The sequence below is a fragment of the Pleurodeles waltl genome, chromosome 3_1 (genome assembly GCF_031143425.1).
Source record: "Pleurodeles waltl isolate 20211129_DDA chromosome 3_1, aPleWal1.hap1.20221129, whole genome shotgun sequence".
NCBI lineage: Eukaryota > Metazoa > Chordata > Amphibia > Caudata > Salamandridae > Pleurodeles > Pleurodeles waltl.
The window spans coordinates 412240928-412256779 of NC_090440.1; the positions used below are offsets into that span (position 1 = coordinate 412240928).

Consider the following 15852-nt stretch of genomic DNA (forward strand, 5'->3'; position numbering starts at 1 on the left):
TTATCGAAAATATCCCAGAGCACGCGCAGGAAGTGGGGTGTACCTGCGGGAGTGGAAGCAGTAGTGTCTAGCGCAAGGTCTAGTAGCATGTCAGAATACCACCTCGTATGACATGGTTGCCATCAAAGAAGTCCATTTGAGATAGCAGGGACTGGAAAAACTCCACGGTATCTGTGCTTGGTGCATAAATGTTGTCAAGTAAGTCGCTGTCCAGCATGTGTACCTGCAACCAGAACATATCTTCCCCCTTAGTCCGTATAGCTGTCATAGGGGTGGAATGGGAGATTTTTGTGAATTAATTTGTAGACCCCTCTGGAGTAGGTACTTTAACATGGAAAATATCTGTGGCATGGGGTCCCCACGTGGCTGGAAAGGTGTGTGTAGTAACTGGAGGTAAGCACGTCTCTTGCAAGGAGGCTACGTGTGTGCTGTGTCTGTTCAGATATTGCAATACTTATGTGCAGTTACAGGGATTGTTGAGGTGATGAATGTTCCATGAGAGGAAGACAGTATCAGCATTGGGCTTCCCATGGGCATTTGCTCATGTCATCTCTACAAATGTGTCTTCAGTATTGACAGTAGGCATGAAGTGATCTGATTGCAAATAAGTGGGTTAAAGAAGCAAAAACAAACCACTCAACTTTGTCTCCCCCCCCACCACTCACACCTGGCAGGAAGATGCTGGGTAAATCCCAGATATACCCACGGAACAATAGCATACCATCAGTGCGGTATCAACCCCAGGGACGCGGCAACACCACAGCAGATAGCCCTATATCCAGGAGTGTTGAAGAAAGGGGCAAATGAGGATTGGTCACGTTTCATAGTTATGAGGCATATTATACATACTTGGTATCCAACCAGGGTAGCGGGATACAAGGGGGCGGGGAGGCAACTTAAACCCAGTCAGCGTACACTGGTAAGTGATAATGACGAATGTACTAGGAGGCTATTCAATCCTGAGGGTACAAGTCCATACTGGTAGCAACTTGGGAGTCGGGCAGGGAGCGGTCTGGTGTATTTTACCTAGAGGAGGTACACTCTTTATTGCATCGTTTACGGAAGGCTAGTGTGTCCGGGGTGTCAAAAAAGTGAGCCTTGCCATCCACATCGACTCGCAGCCTGGCCGGATACAGCATGCTGTAAAGGATGACCATATTGCAGAGTGCAGCTTTAGCTTCTGAAAACTTGTGTCCAGCCTCCGGAACTGCAATGGTGAAATCGGGGGAAAAAAGGAGATCACAGCCTCCTGAAGTGGGCCCAGTTCTCGTGCCTGTCTGAACGCCGTGTCACAGTCCCTGAAATTAAGAAGCCGAGCAATGATTGCCCATGCCGGAGCACCCGGCACTGGTCTGGGGCCCAAGGATCTGTGCACATCCTCCACCACAAAAGTGGACGTAAAGTTCTGACACCCCAACTGGTCCGAGAGCAGACATTCGACGAAGATGTCCATTTGGCTAGTATCTGTGGACTCTGCAACTCCTATCATAAGGAGATTATTACGCTGTCCTATGGCTTCCAGGTTCTCTTTTTTAATAGCAATTGCTTTCAGTCTAGATTCCAACTTCTCCAGGCATTTTTCAGTGCTAGCTACACCGTCCTCCAGTCCAGATATGTGTTTCTCTGCCCCCTTCAGTGGCTTCTGTTGTCGATCAAGGCGCTCCGCCATACGGTCCACGTGGGTCATGAGAGCGTTGAAGCGCGCATCAATAGCACGTAAGCCAGCCCGAACTTCAGCCATGACAACATCTGCTCCTGTCAGTTGTTCGGGCACGTATCCACCTGCAGCACTGCCCTCCATGGTTGGTGGTACGCCAGGGGTATGTGTAGCTTTAGTCTTGTCAAAATGCAGTTTTCGCTGTTTCGGGGTCACCCTGCACCATTTCAATGGCCAGGGTAGGGCCGGTGTGCCTAATTAATTCAGAAGGATAAGCTGTCCTGTTGTAGTTTCAATTCCTGTGCTCCACAGGCCAGGTCTTGCGCTATGGTGTGTGAACAAGAAAAGTGATAGGGCGCAGCGCCCACTGGGTTGCGTCCAAATCCCAGGGAATACAAATAGGACAAGAGTCTGAGGGGGCTGTGCGTCATCATGGAAGGGGACACTTCCTGGGCCTCAGTGAAGGAGCAGTATCTTTTAATCAACCCACCATGAGGTATGGGAGCAAGGCAGCAGGCCAGAGCCAACAGGTGAAACAGCAACGTTGCAGTCCCGACCACTGAGTGTGCATGTCCACCGACCAGACAGAGAGGAGGCCGGTGTGACTGTTTTTGCCAGTGAGGCCTACTGGCCGTCACTCACAAATGCCTCATAGTCTATGCCGGGGTCCCCCATAATTGTCCCCCCCCTCCTACCAGGTTTTGGGTTGCCTCTTGCCATGGAGTCCATCCACAGCTACAGGCAAGATCCAGGGCTGGGAGACCACCAGTATCCAGCCTGTGTCTGGGCTCCAGCCCGATGCACGCGGGTCCCACTGGTCGCCCACAGTGTGCTCCTCCGCACAGTCCTCCAGTTGTCAGCAAAGGCGATCGGCGGCCAAGGGGGGGGGGGAAGAGGGGCATTCAACCTCAATTGGGCAGCACCGCATGGCCCGTCAGCGCCATGCCTCAAGCTCGCCCTCAGCCCCTGTTGCAGCAAGGCCTCTGAGGTGTAAGATGAAAAAGGCATTTATGTTCCAGAGAAGGGTAGCTTTTCAGCTGGAAAAGGCTGGAGGGAAAATGTTTGTGGGGTTAATTTATAGACCAACCAGCTTCATTAGGACAAACATATTGCTTTTTTACATTCCTTAGCTGCCAGCATCCAGTCCACATGTGCATTACCATCCTGCGAGTCACCCAGATTTCAAAATGTCCATTGATTAATTCTACATATGACAAAACCAGAGTGCACTATCTCAAATCTCTTTGCCCCGGAAAAGGGGAGAAACTACAACAGTTCAAAAGATCAGGGCACATACCTCTTTCTGAAATAAATTAAAGTTAGCAAATAACTAAAGAGATAATTCTGTACATCACAATATATAATGGTAGACTGTAATGATTCTTTAAATGATGTTGAGGTCACTTTCCTATTAGTGCAAACAGGTAGTTGCAGAGTTTTATTTGCCCACACAAAGCCAATTAAGGGTATCCAAATTACAAAACCACTGACAAAAGTTGATCAGACCATTGACAGGACATTACTGAACTAAGTAAACTCTCAGATCCTCAAAAAACAATAAGAGCCCGAGTTTGGCAGAATGGGTTACTCTGTTACAAACATGACAGATATCCCGTCCGCTTTATTACAAGTGCATTATATCCTCTGACACTGGTAATAAGGTGCACGGGATATCTGTTAAGTTTGTGACTGAGTACCAATCCGTTAAAATCTAAATAGAAACCAGAGTCCTTAATGTGAGAAAGGTCTCTGGAAAGAGTATAGATGTGAAAATGGTAACATGTTGTGTAATAGGTGCCATAACTGATGGACTTTCATACCACAGGTTGATAAAATCCAGAGAAATTATGTAAAGCCTGTTATTATCAGGCATGGAACAAGACAACTAACCAAGGATCAAATCAGCCAAGAATCATTAAAGCAGACGTTAAGTGGGAAAAGGCTGCCTTCTACTCTGAGCTGTGGGCAAATGGCCTCAGTGAATTTTAATGTGTCTTTGATAATTACTTTTAAGCTACCTCTTTGCTTTCCCACATGATGATAAGTTATTATTATATAATTGGTGGGTCTCACACTAAAGAAGAAGCTATCATTCGTAAGCCAAGTTGCGGTAATAAATAGGTAATTTGAAATCAATAACAAAAATACAATGAGAAAGGCATAATGCAATTTTTCCACTGAGTGAGCATTAATCAGAGCACAATAAGAATCGCCTATGAAACGAATAACGTTTGCTAGCGTGGAACTAAGAAATTTAAAAGAGCGAAGATCAATATTTACTGTTTGATCTCTGATTTAAAAACAAAACGTTTCCTTTTATGATAGAAATTCGGCCTGGTTGCTGCCTGGCAGCTAGGAAGATATTCAAATCGTGCAAATGTGATAAGATGCCCTCTTTGAAAACAAATTCACAGGTAAACACATTTCTCTGCTGCACATCTAAACAAGTAGTAGTGATAACATGTAAATAAACAGTATATCATGATACCAATGTATTTGGATATTTATGTATTTGTTTATTTAAAGCTTCATGTTGGGCAAACCACTAAGCAGAGCATGACATTTAAATGGTTACAATATTTATGGCACAAGACCAAGGAAAGTGCATTCACCGGTAAGGTTACCAGCATTATTATTATCACATATTCATGGATTATTTTGGTAGGTGATGTCCAGTGGGAAGAGGGACAGAAGTTACTGTTGGGCTGAGTGGGGGGTTGTGGGGAGCGTTACTGCAAGCATCCTCTACTCATACAGATTCGTTTATGGACACTGTTAGTAATTTGTAATTTTGTGTATGTTAATTGACCATTACAAACTTTAGAAGTGTAATGTGTTAGATGGTTTTGATGATGTGGGTGGAAGGTGGTCGCAGAATTTTAAACCTACACTGGGAAGCATAGGATGGGTGTATCCTCTTACCAATACTGGGGCAATTGTGTCTAAACACAAAAAACAGCCACCCAAACCATTCAATGTGGAATAGCCACACACAGTGATAAATAAGCAAATATGCTTTTGATTTCTCCCCCCCCAAAAAAAAAAAAAAAAAAAAACTTAAGCAATAAAGGATGCATCATCAGAAAGTAATAATACAAGAATAAATTGTTTGGGGGTTTTGCTAAATGACCGTAAGAATCCCCAGGCCCAGCATGTCAGTTAGGAGTGTTCATCAGTCCTTCTTCACCTTAAAAGGTGAATATGTCATAAACAAAGAAAATCTGAATGAAAAAGGCATAGTAGTTTCTAGCGCCACCCTGCCATTATTAGAAAATAAAAGGAGTGAAATGTGGGTCATTTGGCAAAAGGCAAGCCATGAAAATTCAAGTGCTTACAAAAATGCATTGTCCTAATGAAGGCTCAGTGAAACTAATTAATTTTTAACTACTTTTAACATGTGTGTGTGTTCTCTGACTGTTACAAACTGGAAATGTCTGTACGCAACAAAGTGTACGTGACAATGAGAACACTACCCTCATTAAATGTGTTTAAATTGTAAAGAGCAAATATTTACTTGAGATTTTTTCACAACAAGACTGTATTATTGTAACACAAGACTGTATTGTTAATTATGATAACCATTAAAAGCATCGCCAAAATGTTCTTTTTGTGGCCAATTCATTTTCTCACCGCAAGGGAAATATAACCATCCCTAATTTAGGAGAGAAAAAGTTAAACAATGATAATAAATATTGGTTCAATTTTCTAAGTGTACTCAGATTTTATAGTGCGTGCACACACACAGAAACATCTAAAACATTTCCCCTCCTAGAACATATCACTAAGACTGCACAGAGCTGAGACCCCAAAGAGATGTCTCCTTCTTAAAACCCAGAGAGATGTCTAAAATGTCACTAGTTGATGCCATTCCTTTTCAGAAGCAGTATCAGCCTCAATTTTGGTTCCAGTTATCAACAGAATCCAGTTATGCAATATCAGGGTAGAATGCAACGCTATTTGTTTGCAGAATATGCATTTGTAAAAGTGAAATTACGTCCTGAGAAGGAACATTACTTCCTGAAAAGTTATGGCCTTTATCAACGCAGATCTTAATTATAGGTAACTTAAATTAACTACTTAAATTATGCATGTTTATTTCTTGGATGACGGCAGTTATCCATTAATGTTTTCGTTTTATCAGTGGTATTTCAATATATTCTTACGTAAGCTAAGCAGACGGTGCTCCTGTTTCAATCCTTTTAACTCCTCTGCAACAAATGTCTTCATCTGTTTTACATCCATTGCGCGACGTTTCTATGGGGGAAAATAATAGCAATGACATAGTGAAGGTTCTTGTCAAAGCATCATTACAGCATATCATTACAAATTAATCCAATCTTATCCAACACAGATGTTATTAACTGTCTAAATGAAGAGTCACATTATATTATTATAGACGTCGAAAAATGTTCCTGAAGTAACTTTAGTGAAATGGGCATTAAGCTCACAGGGCCAAAAGAACAAGTTACTTATCATTGGTAATGCTGTATCTGGCAGAGACTCTATCTAGCCGCAGATTCCTTACAGTATAATATATTCCCAGGCATCAGACTGGATCTGGCAATGTTTTGATCAATCCCCTTGTGCTCCGGTAGGTGGCATCATTCAGCTCTGTGTCTTGTCACTGGCATTGCCAGTGCTGGAAGTGACATGCCCGGTGTTTCTATAGGCGCCACCCCAGCGACCTGACCTCAGTTCTTGACTATTTTTCTGCAACATAAGCATGGATCAAAGCTAAGGAAGAGTGACCAGTGTGTCAAAAGTGAGGTCCAGAAGGAAAATTTAGAGAAGACAGCCACAGAAGAGAGGGTGGTGAGGAATCTACAGCTAGATAGAATCTCTACCAGATAAAGCGTTGCCAAAATTAAGTAATTTGTTCATCTGATAGATTTCTTACCTTAGAACCAATACCAAAGCAACATCACTACCCAGTGGTGGGTCTGCGGATTGTTTCCCGCAGGACCGAACAGGCAAAGTTCACCAGATCTGACTGTCGAGATGTGATATTATTTATTAAAGTACTTGTTCCGTAGGCAAATCAATGGGCATCAACAGTTTCGGGATTGGCACAACTGGAATGGTCCCCGAAGGAGGTCACAAAGTTGTGGCCAGGGCTGATCTGGATCCACCCATGGATCCTACGGGTTGACTGGCCCAGAGAGTGAACTCACCGGCAGAGCTCCAGTCGAGATCCTTCTGTCTGAACCTGTGAGACCTGAAAATGTTTCATAGGGGTAAAAACCACACAAAAATGTGGCTCATGACCTCATAAAACTCTCTTCTCTGAGTTGGGCAGGGGTCGCTCAGGCAAATTCATAGAACAGACTCAGTTTCTAATGTTGGCTCAAAAGGAACCACCTGTGAGTGGGGGGGGGCACAATTTGTGGCATTGTTTCCTCGCATCAGCTGAAGAATGAGAGCGATGCAGGGAAGTCGAAGAGCACTGTGACTTCTTGTGGGATTTACCAGAAGAAGTCCTGGAGACAAACAAGGACCAACAAAAGCTACACTGGGAGTGGTCCTAAGATCTCCCACATGAACAGGACCTAGAGCGGCACCAAGGGATGTGGCTAAAAGCTTCATTGCCCACTCTCAGACGGCCTTGGGGTTCACTGTCTTGCACTCTGCATACAATGCAGAGTCGTGGTCTTTCTCAAGACACCACAGACAGAGCAAGTGTGGGTCTGTCACCAACATCTGTCGATAGCAGACTCAACAAACTTTGAACCCAGTGTTTTTTCTTTGGTGTATTGTGACAAAAAGAAGTAAAAAGGCACACTAGTCATCAACAAAAAGATCAAAGTCAGTGGATCCACACTGATGGCGCAGAAAAGAAGGAATTGAGGTCCATGCGTTGGGATGTCACCTTAACAGGCACCCTACACATCACTTGTAGTATGGATGACACTACCGACAACGCCACTGACTGGTGCAGAAGGGGACTGCTAAAAAAATTCAGATCCAGTCTGACACCCGGGAATTTTCTAGGGTAAGGAATCTGTGCCTAGAATTCTCCATCAGATTACAACACACTCAAAAGGCTGTAGGTGAGGTAGACTTGAAAGGATGACTACTACACCGATGCACTGCTTAGACCTCACACACTATAGATGAGATCACAACATCAAAAACCAGCAGTGATGACATAACGTCTTACATAAGCAACACCATTCTCAGTGATAACATAACCTTTACAGTGATATTAATTACTAAAGTACTTGTTCCACACCAATATAGACTATATACCAATATTTACCAATATACTGCAATTGCCGCATAACAAGATATACTAGATATATTGTAGTGCACATGTCTAACGCTACAGTATCCCCACACAACAGGTTACTTACTTTCGGTAATGCTCTATCTGGTTGCGATACTATCTAGCTACAGATTCCTTACCTTAGAATTTTACCAAGGCATCGGACTGGATCTAGAAACTTTTCTAACAGTAACTCTACATGCTAGTAGATGGTGTTGATCAGCTCTGAATCAGCATTGTTGTCCGCACCAGAAGTGACGTGCACAGCGCCTAGATAGGTTCCACCCCAGCATGCTGGCATCAGTTATTTTTTTGCAACCTTTCCATGCCAGAAGTGTGGAGTCATGAAGGTTGTTGATGTAATAGCATGCAGACACTAAGCACCTCATAATGGTTACCCTAAATTTAGAAATAGGTTTACAGAGCAAGGAAGATGGGAGGGCAAGTAAGGAATCTACAGCTAGACTGTCTCTACCAGATAAGGTGTTACCGAAGGTAAGTAACGTACATTCAATAGAGACGTTTAGCCACAGACTCCTTACCTTAGAATAGACACCCAAGCCGTACCTCTCAAGATGTGGGTCAGTGAACAGATTTAGACCAGGAAGTCCTGAGGGACCAAACAGGCAAAGTGCCTGTCACAATGGACCTGACCATCTAGGCACTTGGCAAAGTGCCTGTCACAATTGACCATACCATACCATACCATACCATACAAGTGTATGGTAAACTTGTGCTTTGGCTCTGCGGGAATAAGCATGCAAGCCCTCGGGGTGCTGCTTCTTGGCCGGTACCTAGCAGATCTTAATGCAGAGCACTATCCATCATAGGATGGTCCATTTATGCATGGCCTTCCATTCCTTTGCACCAACAAACCCAATAAAAAGTTGATTGTCCAGCAGGAACTCTCTGGTACGATCAATGTAGAACAACAACGCTCTTTTGGGTCAAGTCAGTGGAGTCTCTCCTCTTGTTTGGAAGGGTGAGGTGGAGCAAAGAAGGTAGGTAGGCAGGTGGCCCACATGAAAACTGTCACCCATTTCTGGAGTAAAAGGGCACCATGAAGATGTGTAAGGAGGGTGCAGAGAAAGGGCTTGCAGCTCACCAACCCTACTGGCTGATGTAATGGCCACCAGGAAAGGCAGTTTTTAAGGATAAAAAACAAAGAGCACAATAGTGGAAGGACTTGAAGGGTGTACACATAATGAAAGTTAAAACCAGGTTCAGGGGCATTATGAACCGTTTGGGGGAACATATGCTGTAGTCCCTTGAGAAAAAAAAGTAACAACCAGTGACTTGAATAGGGAGGGCTGATTCGTCAATCACAAGAATGCCTATTTGGCTGAAAGGTGCCTGTTAATAGTGCCTAGAGCAAAGTCTTCCTGGGCCAGTGACAGATCAAACAACAAAACTTAAGATAAGGATGTAGAAAGGGGATCAACCTGTTTAGATGCACACCAAACCACAAATATATCCCAATGGTAGGCGTACACTCTGTTGGTTGAGGGACGCCTGGCTGCCAGATTAGCACCAAAGACTTCAGGAAGGAGGTAAAAAAAACTGTCAACTGTTGCTGCTTAATCTCCAATTATGAAGGTGGACTGTGTGAAGGTTTGGGTACAAAACCCTACACTGTTGTTGCAACATTAGGTCCTAATGAATGGGCAACCTTCCGGATGACCAATGCTCACGCTCAGGACTTCTCAATGAAATACTCTCTGTGCCGAATTGGGGGCCACAGGAATAACTTAGACCGGTCGTCATTCTTGATCTTCTTTAAAACTTTAAGAGGAGTGGTACTGGCGGAAAGGTGTACAGGATGTCTGAGTTCCACTCAAGAAGAAAAGCATCTCTGAGTGACAGTTGCCTTGGGAATTCCAGCATGCAGAAGTGCTGGCACTGTGTGTTCTCAGCTGCTGTGGCAAACGGACATAATCCGGATTCTCCCAAATCTCTGAAGAGACCTTTCACCATCTCTGGATGGAGCTCCCATTTGTTATACGCTAGGAATCAATGTCTGAGTATGTCTGCTCTGGTGTTCAGTGAGCCTGCCAGATGTTGACCCACTAGGGAAATGCCCTGACGTTCCAGCCATATCAAGAGACGCAGAGACTCCACTCCACCCTGCTGATTGCAATACCACATGGCAGTAGGTTTGTCTATTAACACCTGAAGTAGCCTCCCCTTGATGGAATGAAGAAAGGCTTTCAATGCCATTCACATCACTCTCAACTCCAGTAAGCTATTGTGGAGCTGAACCTTTAGACTCCTCTGATCTCCACCTCTCCCAGATGGCCTCCCAAAACCAGGAGGAATACATCTGTCACTACAGACAGCTGTGATTGGGAAAGGAAGAGGGATCTGTCACTGACCCAGACGTGGTCAGTCAGTCACCACTGCAGGTATTTTGCAGTTCCCTCTAACATCTGGAACAGGTCAGAGAGATTTCTCTGATGCTCTGCCCACTGAGACTTCAGATCGCACTACAGAGCCCTAATATGCAAGCGGGAATGTTTTACCAGCAGGTTGCAGGAGGCCATGAGGACCAGCAGCCTCAGAGTTACTCTCACCAAAATCCAGGATGCAGGCAGAAACATAAATCATAGTTCGAATATCCTGGACTTGGCGTTTGGAACAATAGGCCAACACTGGACAGTATCTAGAACAGCTCAGATTAAAGGGATCCTCTGAGAGGGAGTCTGGTGTGACTATGGCACATTATAGTGAACCCTAGCAAATGCAGGATGAACGCAGTAGCCTGGAGGTGGACGACGAATGCCTGGGGTGAATTTGTCTTCAACAGGCAGATGTCAAGGTAGCGAAGACTGGGGTGCTGCAACCACCATCCAAGGGATGCTGGTACAGTCAAAGGGAGCACAGCAAAATGATAATGCTTGTGGCCCAACGTGCATCACAGGTAGCGCCTGTTGGCCAGCAGGACAAGAATATGGAAATAGGAGTCCTGCAAGTACCGCACAACCATTCAAGTCCCAAGGGTCAAGGGCAGACAGTACCTGAGTGTCTTGAATTTCTCATTTTCCAGGTCCTTCTTGGGGACCAGAAAGTAGCGGGAATAGCAACCACCACATACTTCTGATTTCGGCACCCTCTCAACAGCTCCTTCGGCCAAAAGAACCTGTACTACCTGACAGAGCAGGGAGAGGTGGCCCTTATTCAGTTGGTATGAAAACGTGACACTGGTGGGACTTCTGGAAGAGATTGACTAACCCTGTTGAACGATCTGAAGTACCCACTTATCCAATGTTATGGACTGCCAGCGGGGCAGGTGGATCCTGCCACCAACTAGATGCCTGTTACGGTACAAGGGCAAACCAAAGTGGTTTGGAGGCTGTGGCTGCTGGGGGCGGGGAGGGGAGTGCTGATGGATTGGGTGGACCTCTGGCTGGTTGCCCCACAAGGCTTGTGGGAACCGCCTCTGTGGCCACAAAAGGACTTGGGACTCTGCTTGCCATGAAGAATGGACTGGGTTGGCAGCTCCCACCGTAGACACAGAAGGGGTGAAAGGCAGAATGGGATTGGCTTGGGGCCATGGAGAGGCCCAGGCACATGGCACGACTAGGCTGTCCAGCACTGAATTCACCTGGTCTCCAAAGAGATGGGAGCCATCGAAGGGCATGTCCATAGGCCTAGACATCTCCCAAAAAGCCAGTTGATCTTTACTATGAGTGGCGTCTGAGTACCACTGCCTAGCGAATGGGTTGTATCTTGTCCACAGTGAATGGTGACCTTTGCTGCATCTCTACCAATAGCTTGTGACAGTATGGTTCGGGCCTCCTCTGAGACCATGGGCAACACTTGTGCAACCAAATCTCAAATCGTGTTGGTGGATTGGCCCACAAGGCCCCCGGTGTTCACCAACTGCAGCACAAGGCTGGAAGAAGAGAACTTCCTCTTACCAGAGGTGTCCAGTCTTTTGGATTTTCTACCCGGTGGTGTGGTAGAGAATGCGGCAGGGGTGAAGGCCTGAATGACCAAGCTCTCTGGAGTGGGATGCAGGGTGAGGATAGCTGGGTCTCCATGACGGCGGGCAAGTGTCCTGTGCACAGGTGCACCTGTTTAGGGCTTGGCCCAGGCCCCCAGCAGAACATAAGAGAGGGCTTCATTAAAAGGGAGAAGGGGCTCTGAAGGGGTTGACTCCTGGCTGAAGAACTTCTGTCAAGACATTTATCTTGACTGTCACCGAGGATAGTAAAGGTCCAAGACCTCGGCGCTCTCCTCACCACCATAGCGAAGGAGGCCCCTTTCTCTGTAGGCACACTAGGATGAGACCCGACCAGTGTCTTATGAGGTGTCCAAATCACTTATATCTGCCAGTTCCTCATACCACTTGTCACTGGCCTCTTCAAGGAGGGGTGTGTACCTATAAGGATCCTCAGATCCACCCCCAATAATACTCCTCTACAGAACTGTCAAAAAAAGGAGGCATGGCTCTGATACGGAATATTGGGTTGTGGCCAGTGCCTGATTTGGCATCAGGTGACCCCAGTCCAACTCTGTAACAGATATAATGATGGGGTCAATGCTGCCATAGGGCATAGGCGGTGCAGGGAATGATGTGGTTTGAATGGGCTACGGGGAAGGTTGTGGTCTTGCAATCAGAGCAATTTTGATCCAATTAAAGATTTTTCTGATGTGCAATTGTGGATGACTTATTATTTATGTGAAATAGTAATTTTCATGATGCATACAGATGTAACCAATAATTAATGATTTTGTGCTTGAAACAATATGATTATTCATATAGAAATGTGATTAATCATGTAGTAAAATAGTTGTGCCGCATGTATGTATGAGACATCATCATTTGTAAAATGGATGAGGCTTTTGGTGTTTTGTTCCTCCTGGTCCTGCTCATTTCTCCCTCCCAATTAGTTACCCACTGCAACACTTTGCTCCCAACAGTTTCCGCTTGACACAAACAAATTACGTCAATGTACTGTAGTGTGAGAAAACACTTGAAACTTTTATCACGTACCTAAAGTATAATTTTGAAGGATTTCTGTTGCTAGTTCTGATGAAGGCTTCTAGAAAACCACAATTCTATAAGTTATTAAGAAAATCCATATTAAGTTGTACATCTCCGGAGTGCAGTTGCTGAGGAAGCAAGCAAAAGATTTCTCTTACCTAAGAAATTGGTTATTGCTAAAAGCCTTTCAATTTTATGAAAATGTTTTAGATTTGCCAATGAGACCTAACCATGATCACGCCATTATGAGGTTGTTGTTTTATTAACTAATTTGCATATACTGTGTATAAAAACCCCTGGTTTTGAAAGATCGGGCAACTTTTCATTTCCCTCCAGAACATATGTCCGATGGATTTGAGATTTTTCCTTACTTAGGAAGCTGTCAGTACTCTTCAAGGGTCTGACACTTAGAACTTAGATTGACTAATTTGGGTTTCTGTTATGATTTATGTTTCTGTATTCTGTATCTGCGCCCTTATGGCAGAATAGGCAATTTTTCTTGTAATGCTCTTTTGATGATTCTGAATTGAAACCTTTAAAACTTAATTTTGATCTAGTACTCAGTTTTTTAGTGGTCCCAGTTACTAATTATGATTTACTCTGCTAAGTTTATGTATTAAGGGGGAGGGTAGTCCCTTGCCACTACATCAATGAGAAGGCTTGTGAAGCTGAACCGTCTGAGGTAAATGTTGGAGGTCACCTGATATTGGGGTTCGGGCTCCACATCAGGGGGCCTGACTGGTGCTGAGGGCCAAACCTCTAGCAGAGATCCAGTGGAGGCACCTGCCAAACCCATGGGTGCCCAAAGGCACTCCAGATGGGTCACTGTAAGAGGTTGACCGATCGATGACACCAGACTGCTTGTTTTTTGTTTCAGGTAAGCTGCCTTTATTGGTCTTTTGACAGTATAAAGAATGTGGTTGTTGGATGGTTTTGTGGGTTGGAGGGTTAAATGTCTTTTCCTTCTGGCCGCTACATCTCGTCGTCGTCTTCCTTCCTTCCAGGGCCTCGCGGGAAGCGTGTGGAAACAGAAAAGAATAGATACGGTAAGTGTGTGGTTTTCGCCTTCCTTTTCCTTTCCTCTCTGTCTTTTCTCTCCACTCTCTTTTCTCACTCCCTGGTTTCCCTATCTTTCTTTTCTTTTACTCTCCTTGCTGTCTTCTCTTAGATGTTCTGTAGTCTTTCTTCCTGTCTTCCCCTCTGCCCTGATGTCAGCGGGATTTCTCTTCTTTTCCTTTCTCTTACTCCCTCGTATTTTCTCTCGTCTCTCCTTTTCTTTTAACTGCAATATTGTCAGTGCACTGGTCTCTCTACTGTCCTGGTCCTTTTCTTTCTCTTAGGCCTGTTCCTTTCGTTTCCCTTGGCTTCTCTTGGCTCCTTGTCTTCTCTTGTATTCCTTATCCGATTCTTCTACTTATTTCCTTCTCATTTGCTTATTCCTCTTCCCTCCCCCTTGTCCCTGTGCTCATAGTGCAGTGCCCGTGTTTTCTTTTACCCGTCTCCTTCCACCTCCCGCCTCCTGCTCCTTTCTCCCCGTCCCACACTCCCGTACCTGGATTGGCCACGCTTCTCCTGAAGCGTGGCGGCCCACTCGCGTGCTCCCCGGGGCCAGCGGTCCTCGTCTCTGCAACGGGGCTCCACCGTTCTGGATCCCAATGTCGGTTCACTCTTCCGAAGAGCAGTTGCGGCGTCTTCCGGGGCAGCATCCTCCGTTCCTCTCCTCCTGTCGGCTCCTTCAAACACCAGCTCCGAATCCGGTCGTTCTCCCCGTAAAAGGGAGGAAGCCTCTTTTTGACCATCTTCAGTTCCCGCGGTGGTAGCAGGGAACCAATAGGAAGGCCGTCATCCCGGGTCACTTCCGTGGTGGTAGGGGCAGCGACAGCACAAGCAAGATCCGAGTGTGGGTCGGACTGGTTCGACCCATCACAGTCACCCTGCCCAAATATGAGGTGCATGGCCTTATTAAACTCACGAGGTTGAGCAGGGTTGCTTAGGCCCTGAGAAACTACAGGAGGCACAGAGTGGACCCAGAGGCAGGTTCTGCATAGGAGCGGAGCCTAGTATTACATTGTTCCTGTGTCTCGCCCCAAGATTTGGACCGCCACAGTGAAATCTAATAACACCTTGACTTCTTGGACTTTTTGTAGGGCTTACCCAACGACATTAGGCGCAATGATGTATGCCTGGACTGACTCCAAGAACAAGACCTTCCTCACAACCAGGAGCTGAAACATCGTGGAGGCGACCAGAGTCAGGAGCACCCCCTGAGCGCCTTGTGGTTCATGGAGTGGCACTCCTCGCAAGTCTTGGAGTTGCAGTCCGGCTCCAAGCTCCACAGGTAAACCAGAGGCAGGTCTGTCACAATTATCTGTATGTGACAGGATCCAGAGGGTTTAAACCCCACTGGTTTCTTGTAGGACATCCTTACACACTGGGAGACAAATCTCAAAAAAAGCATCTCCACAAAATATTGAAAAAAAAGTCAGTCAAAAAATTACTGGAGGTAGCTCTCTCCGAATCTGCCCTGACTGGCGTGGAGAGCAAAGAACTGATGTCAATGTGCTGGGGTGGTGCATATATAGGCACCACACACATGTCTGGCACAGAGGACGCCACCTACTGGTGCAAAGAGGTACTGCTTGAATAGTTTCCAGATCCAATCTGACCCCTAGAGATAATTCTAAGGTAAGGAATCTGTGGCTCGAAGTCTCTATCAGATCATCCACTTTTCTTGTTTTGCCAGGTGCAATACCATTTCTGAGACTAGGAGTCAATAGGGAGATTAACTACACAATCAAGACAGAATTCATTACCATTTTAGAAAATGGATTATACAGAGTGCACCAAAAAATAAGTTTCAAGAGAACGCAAAATGAAGTGTACTTTATTATTTGGTGGGGTCCTTTGACCCCTTGTGACCAGATGGACAGCATTTTTTAGTTATTC

General features: G+C 45.4%; 1 protein-coding gene across 2 annotated transcripts in view; it reads right to left on the reverse strand.

Annotated features, from left to right (window-relative positions):
- VPS33B (VPS33B late endosome and lysosome associated) overlaps nucleotides 1–15852 on the reverse strand; it is a 691895-nt gene that overhangs the window by 324036 nt on the left and 352007 nt on the right. For both annotated transcript variants that reach the window (XM_069222652.1, XM_069222653.1), the window contains one exon: nucleotides 5821–5911. In XM_069222652.1, coding sequence (XP_069078753.1) covers nucleotides 5821–5911 — 91 coding nt within the window. The remainder of the gene's footprint in view (nucleotides 1–5820; nucleotides 5912–15852) is intronic.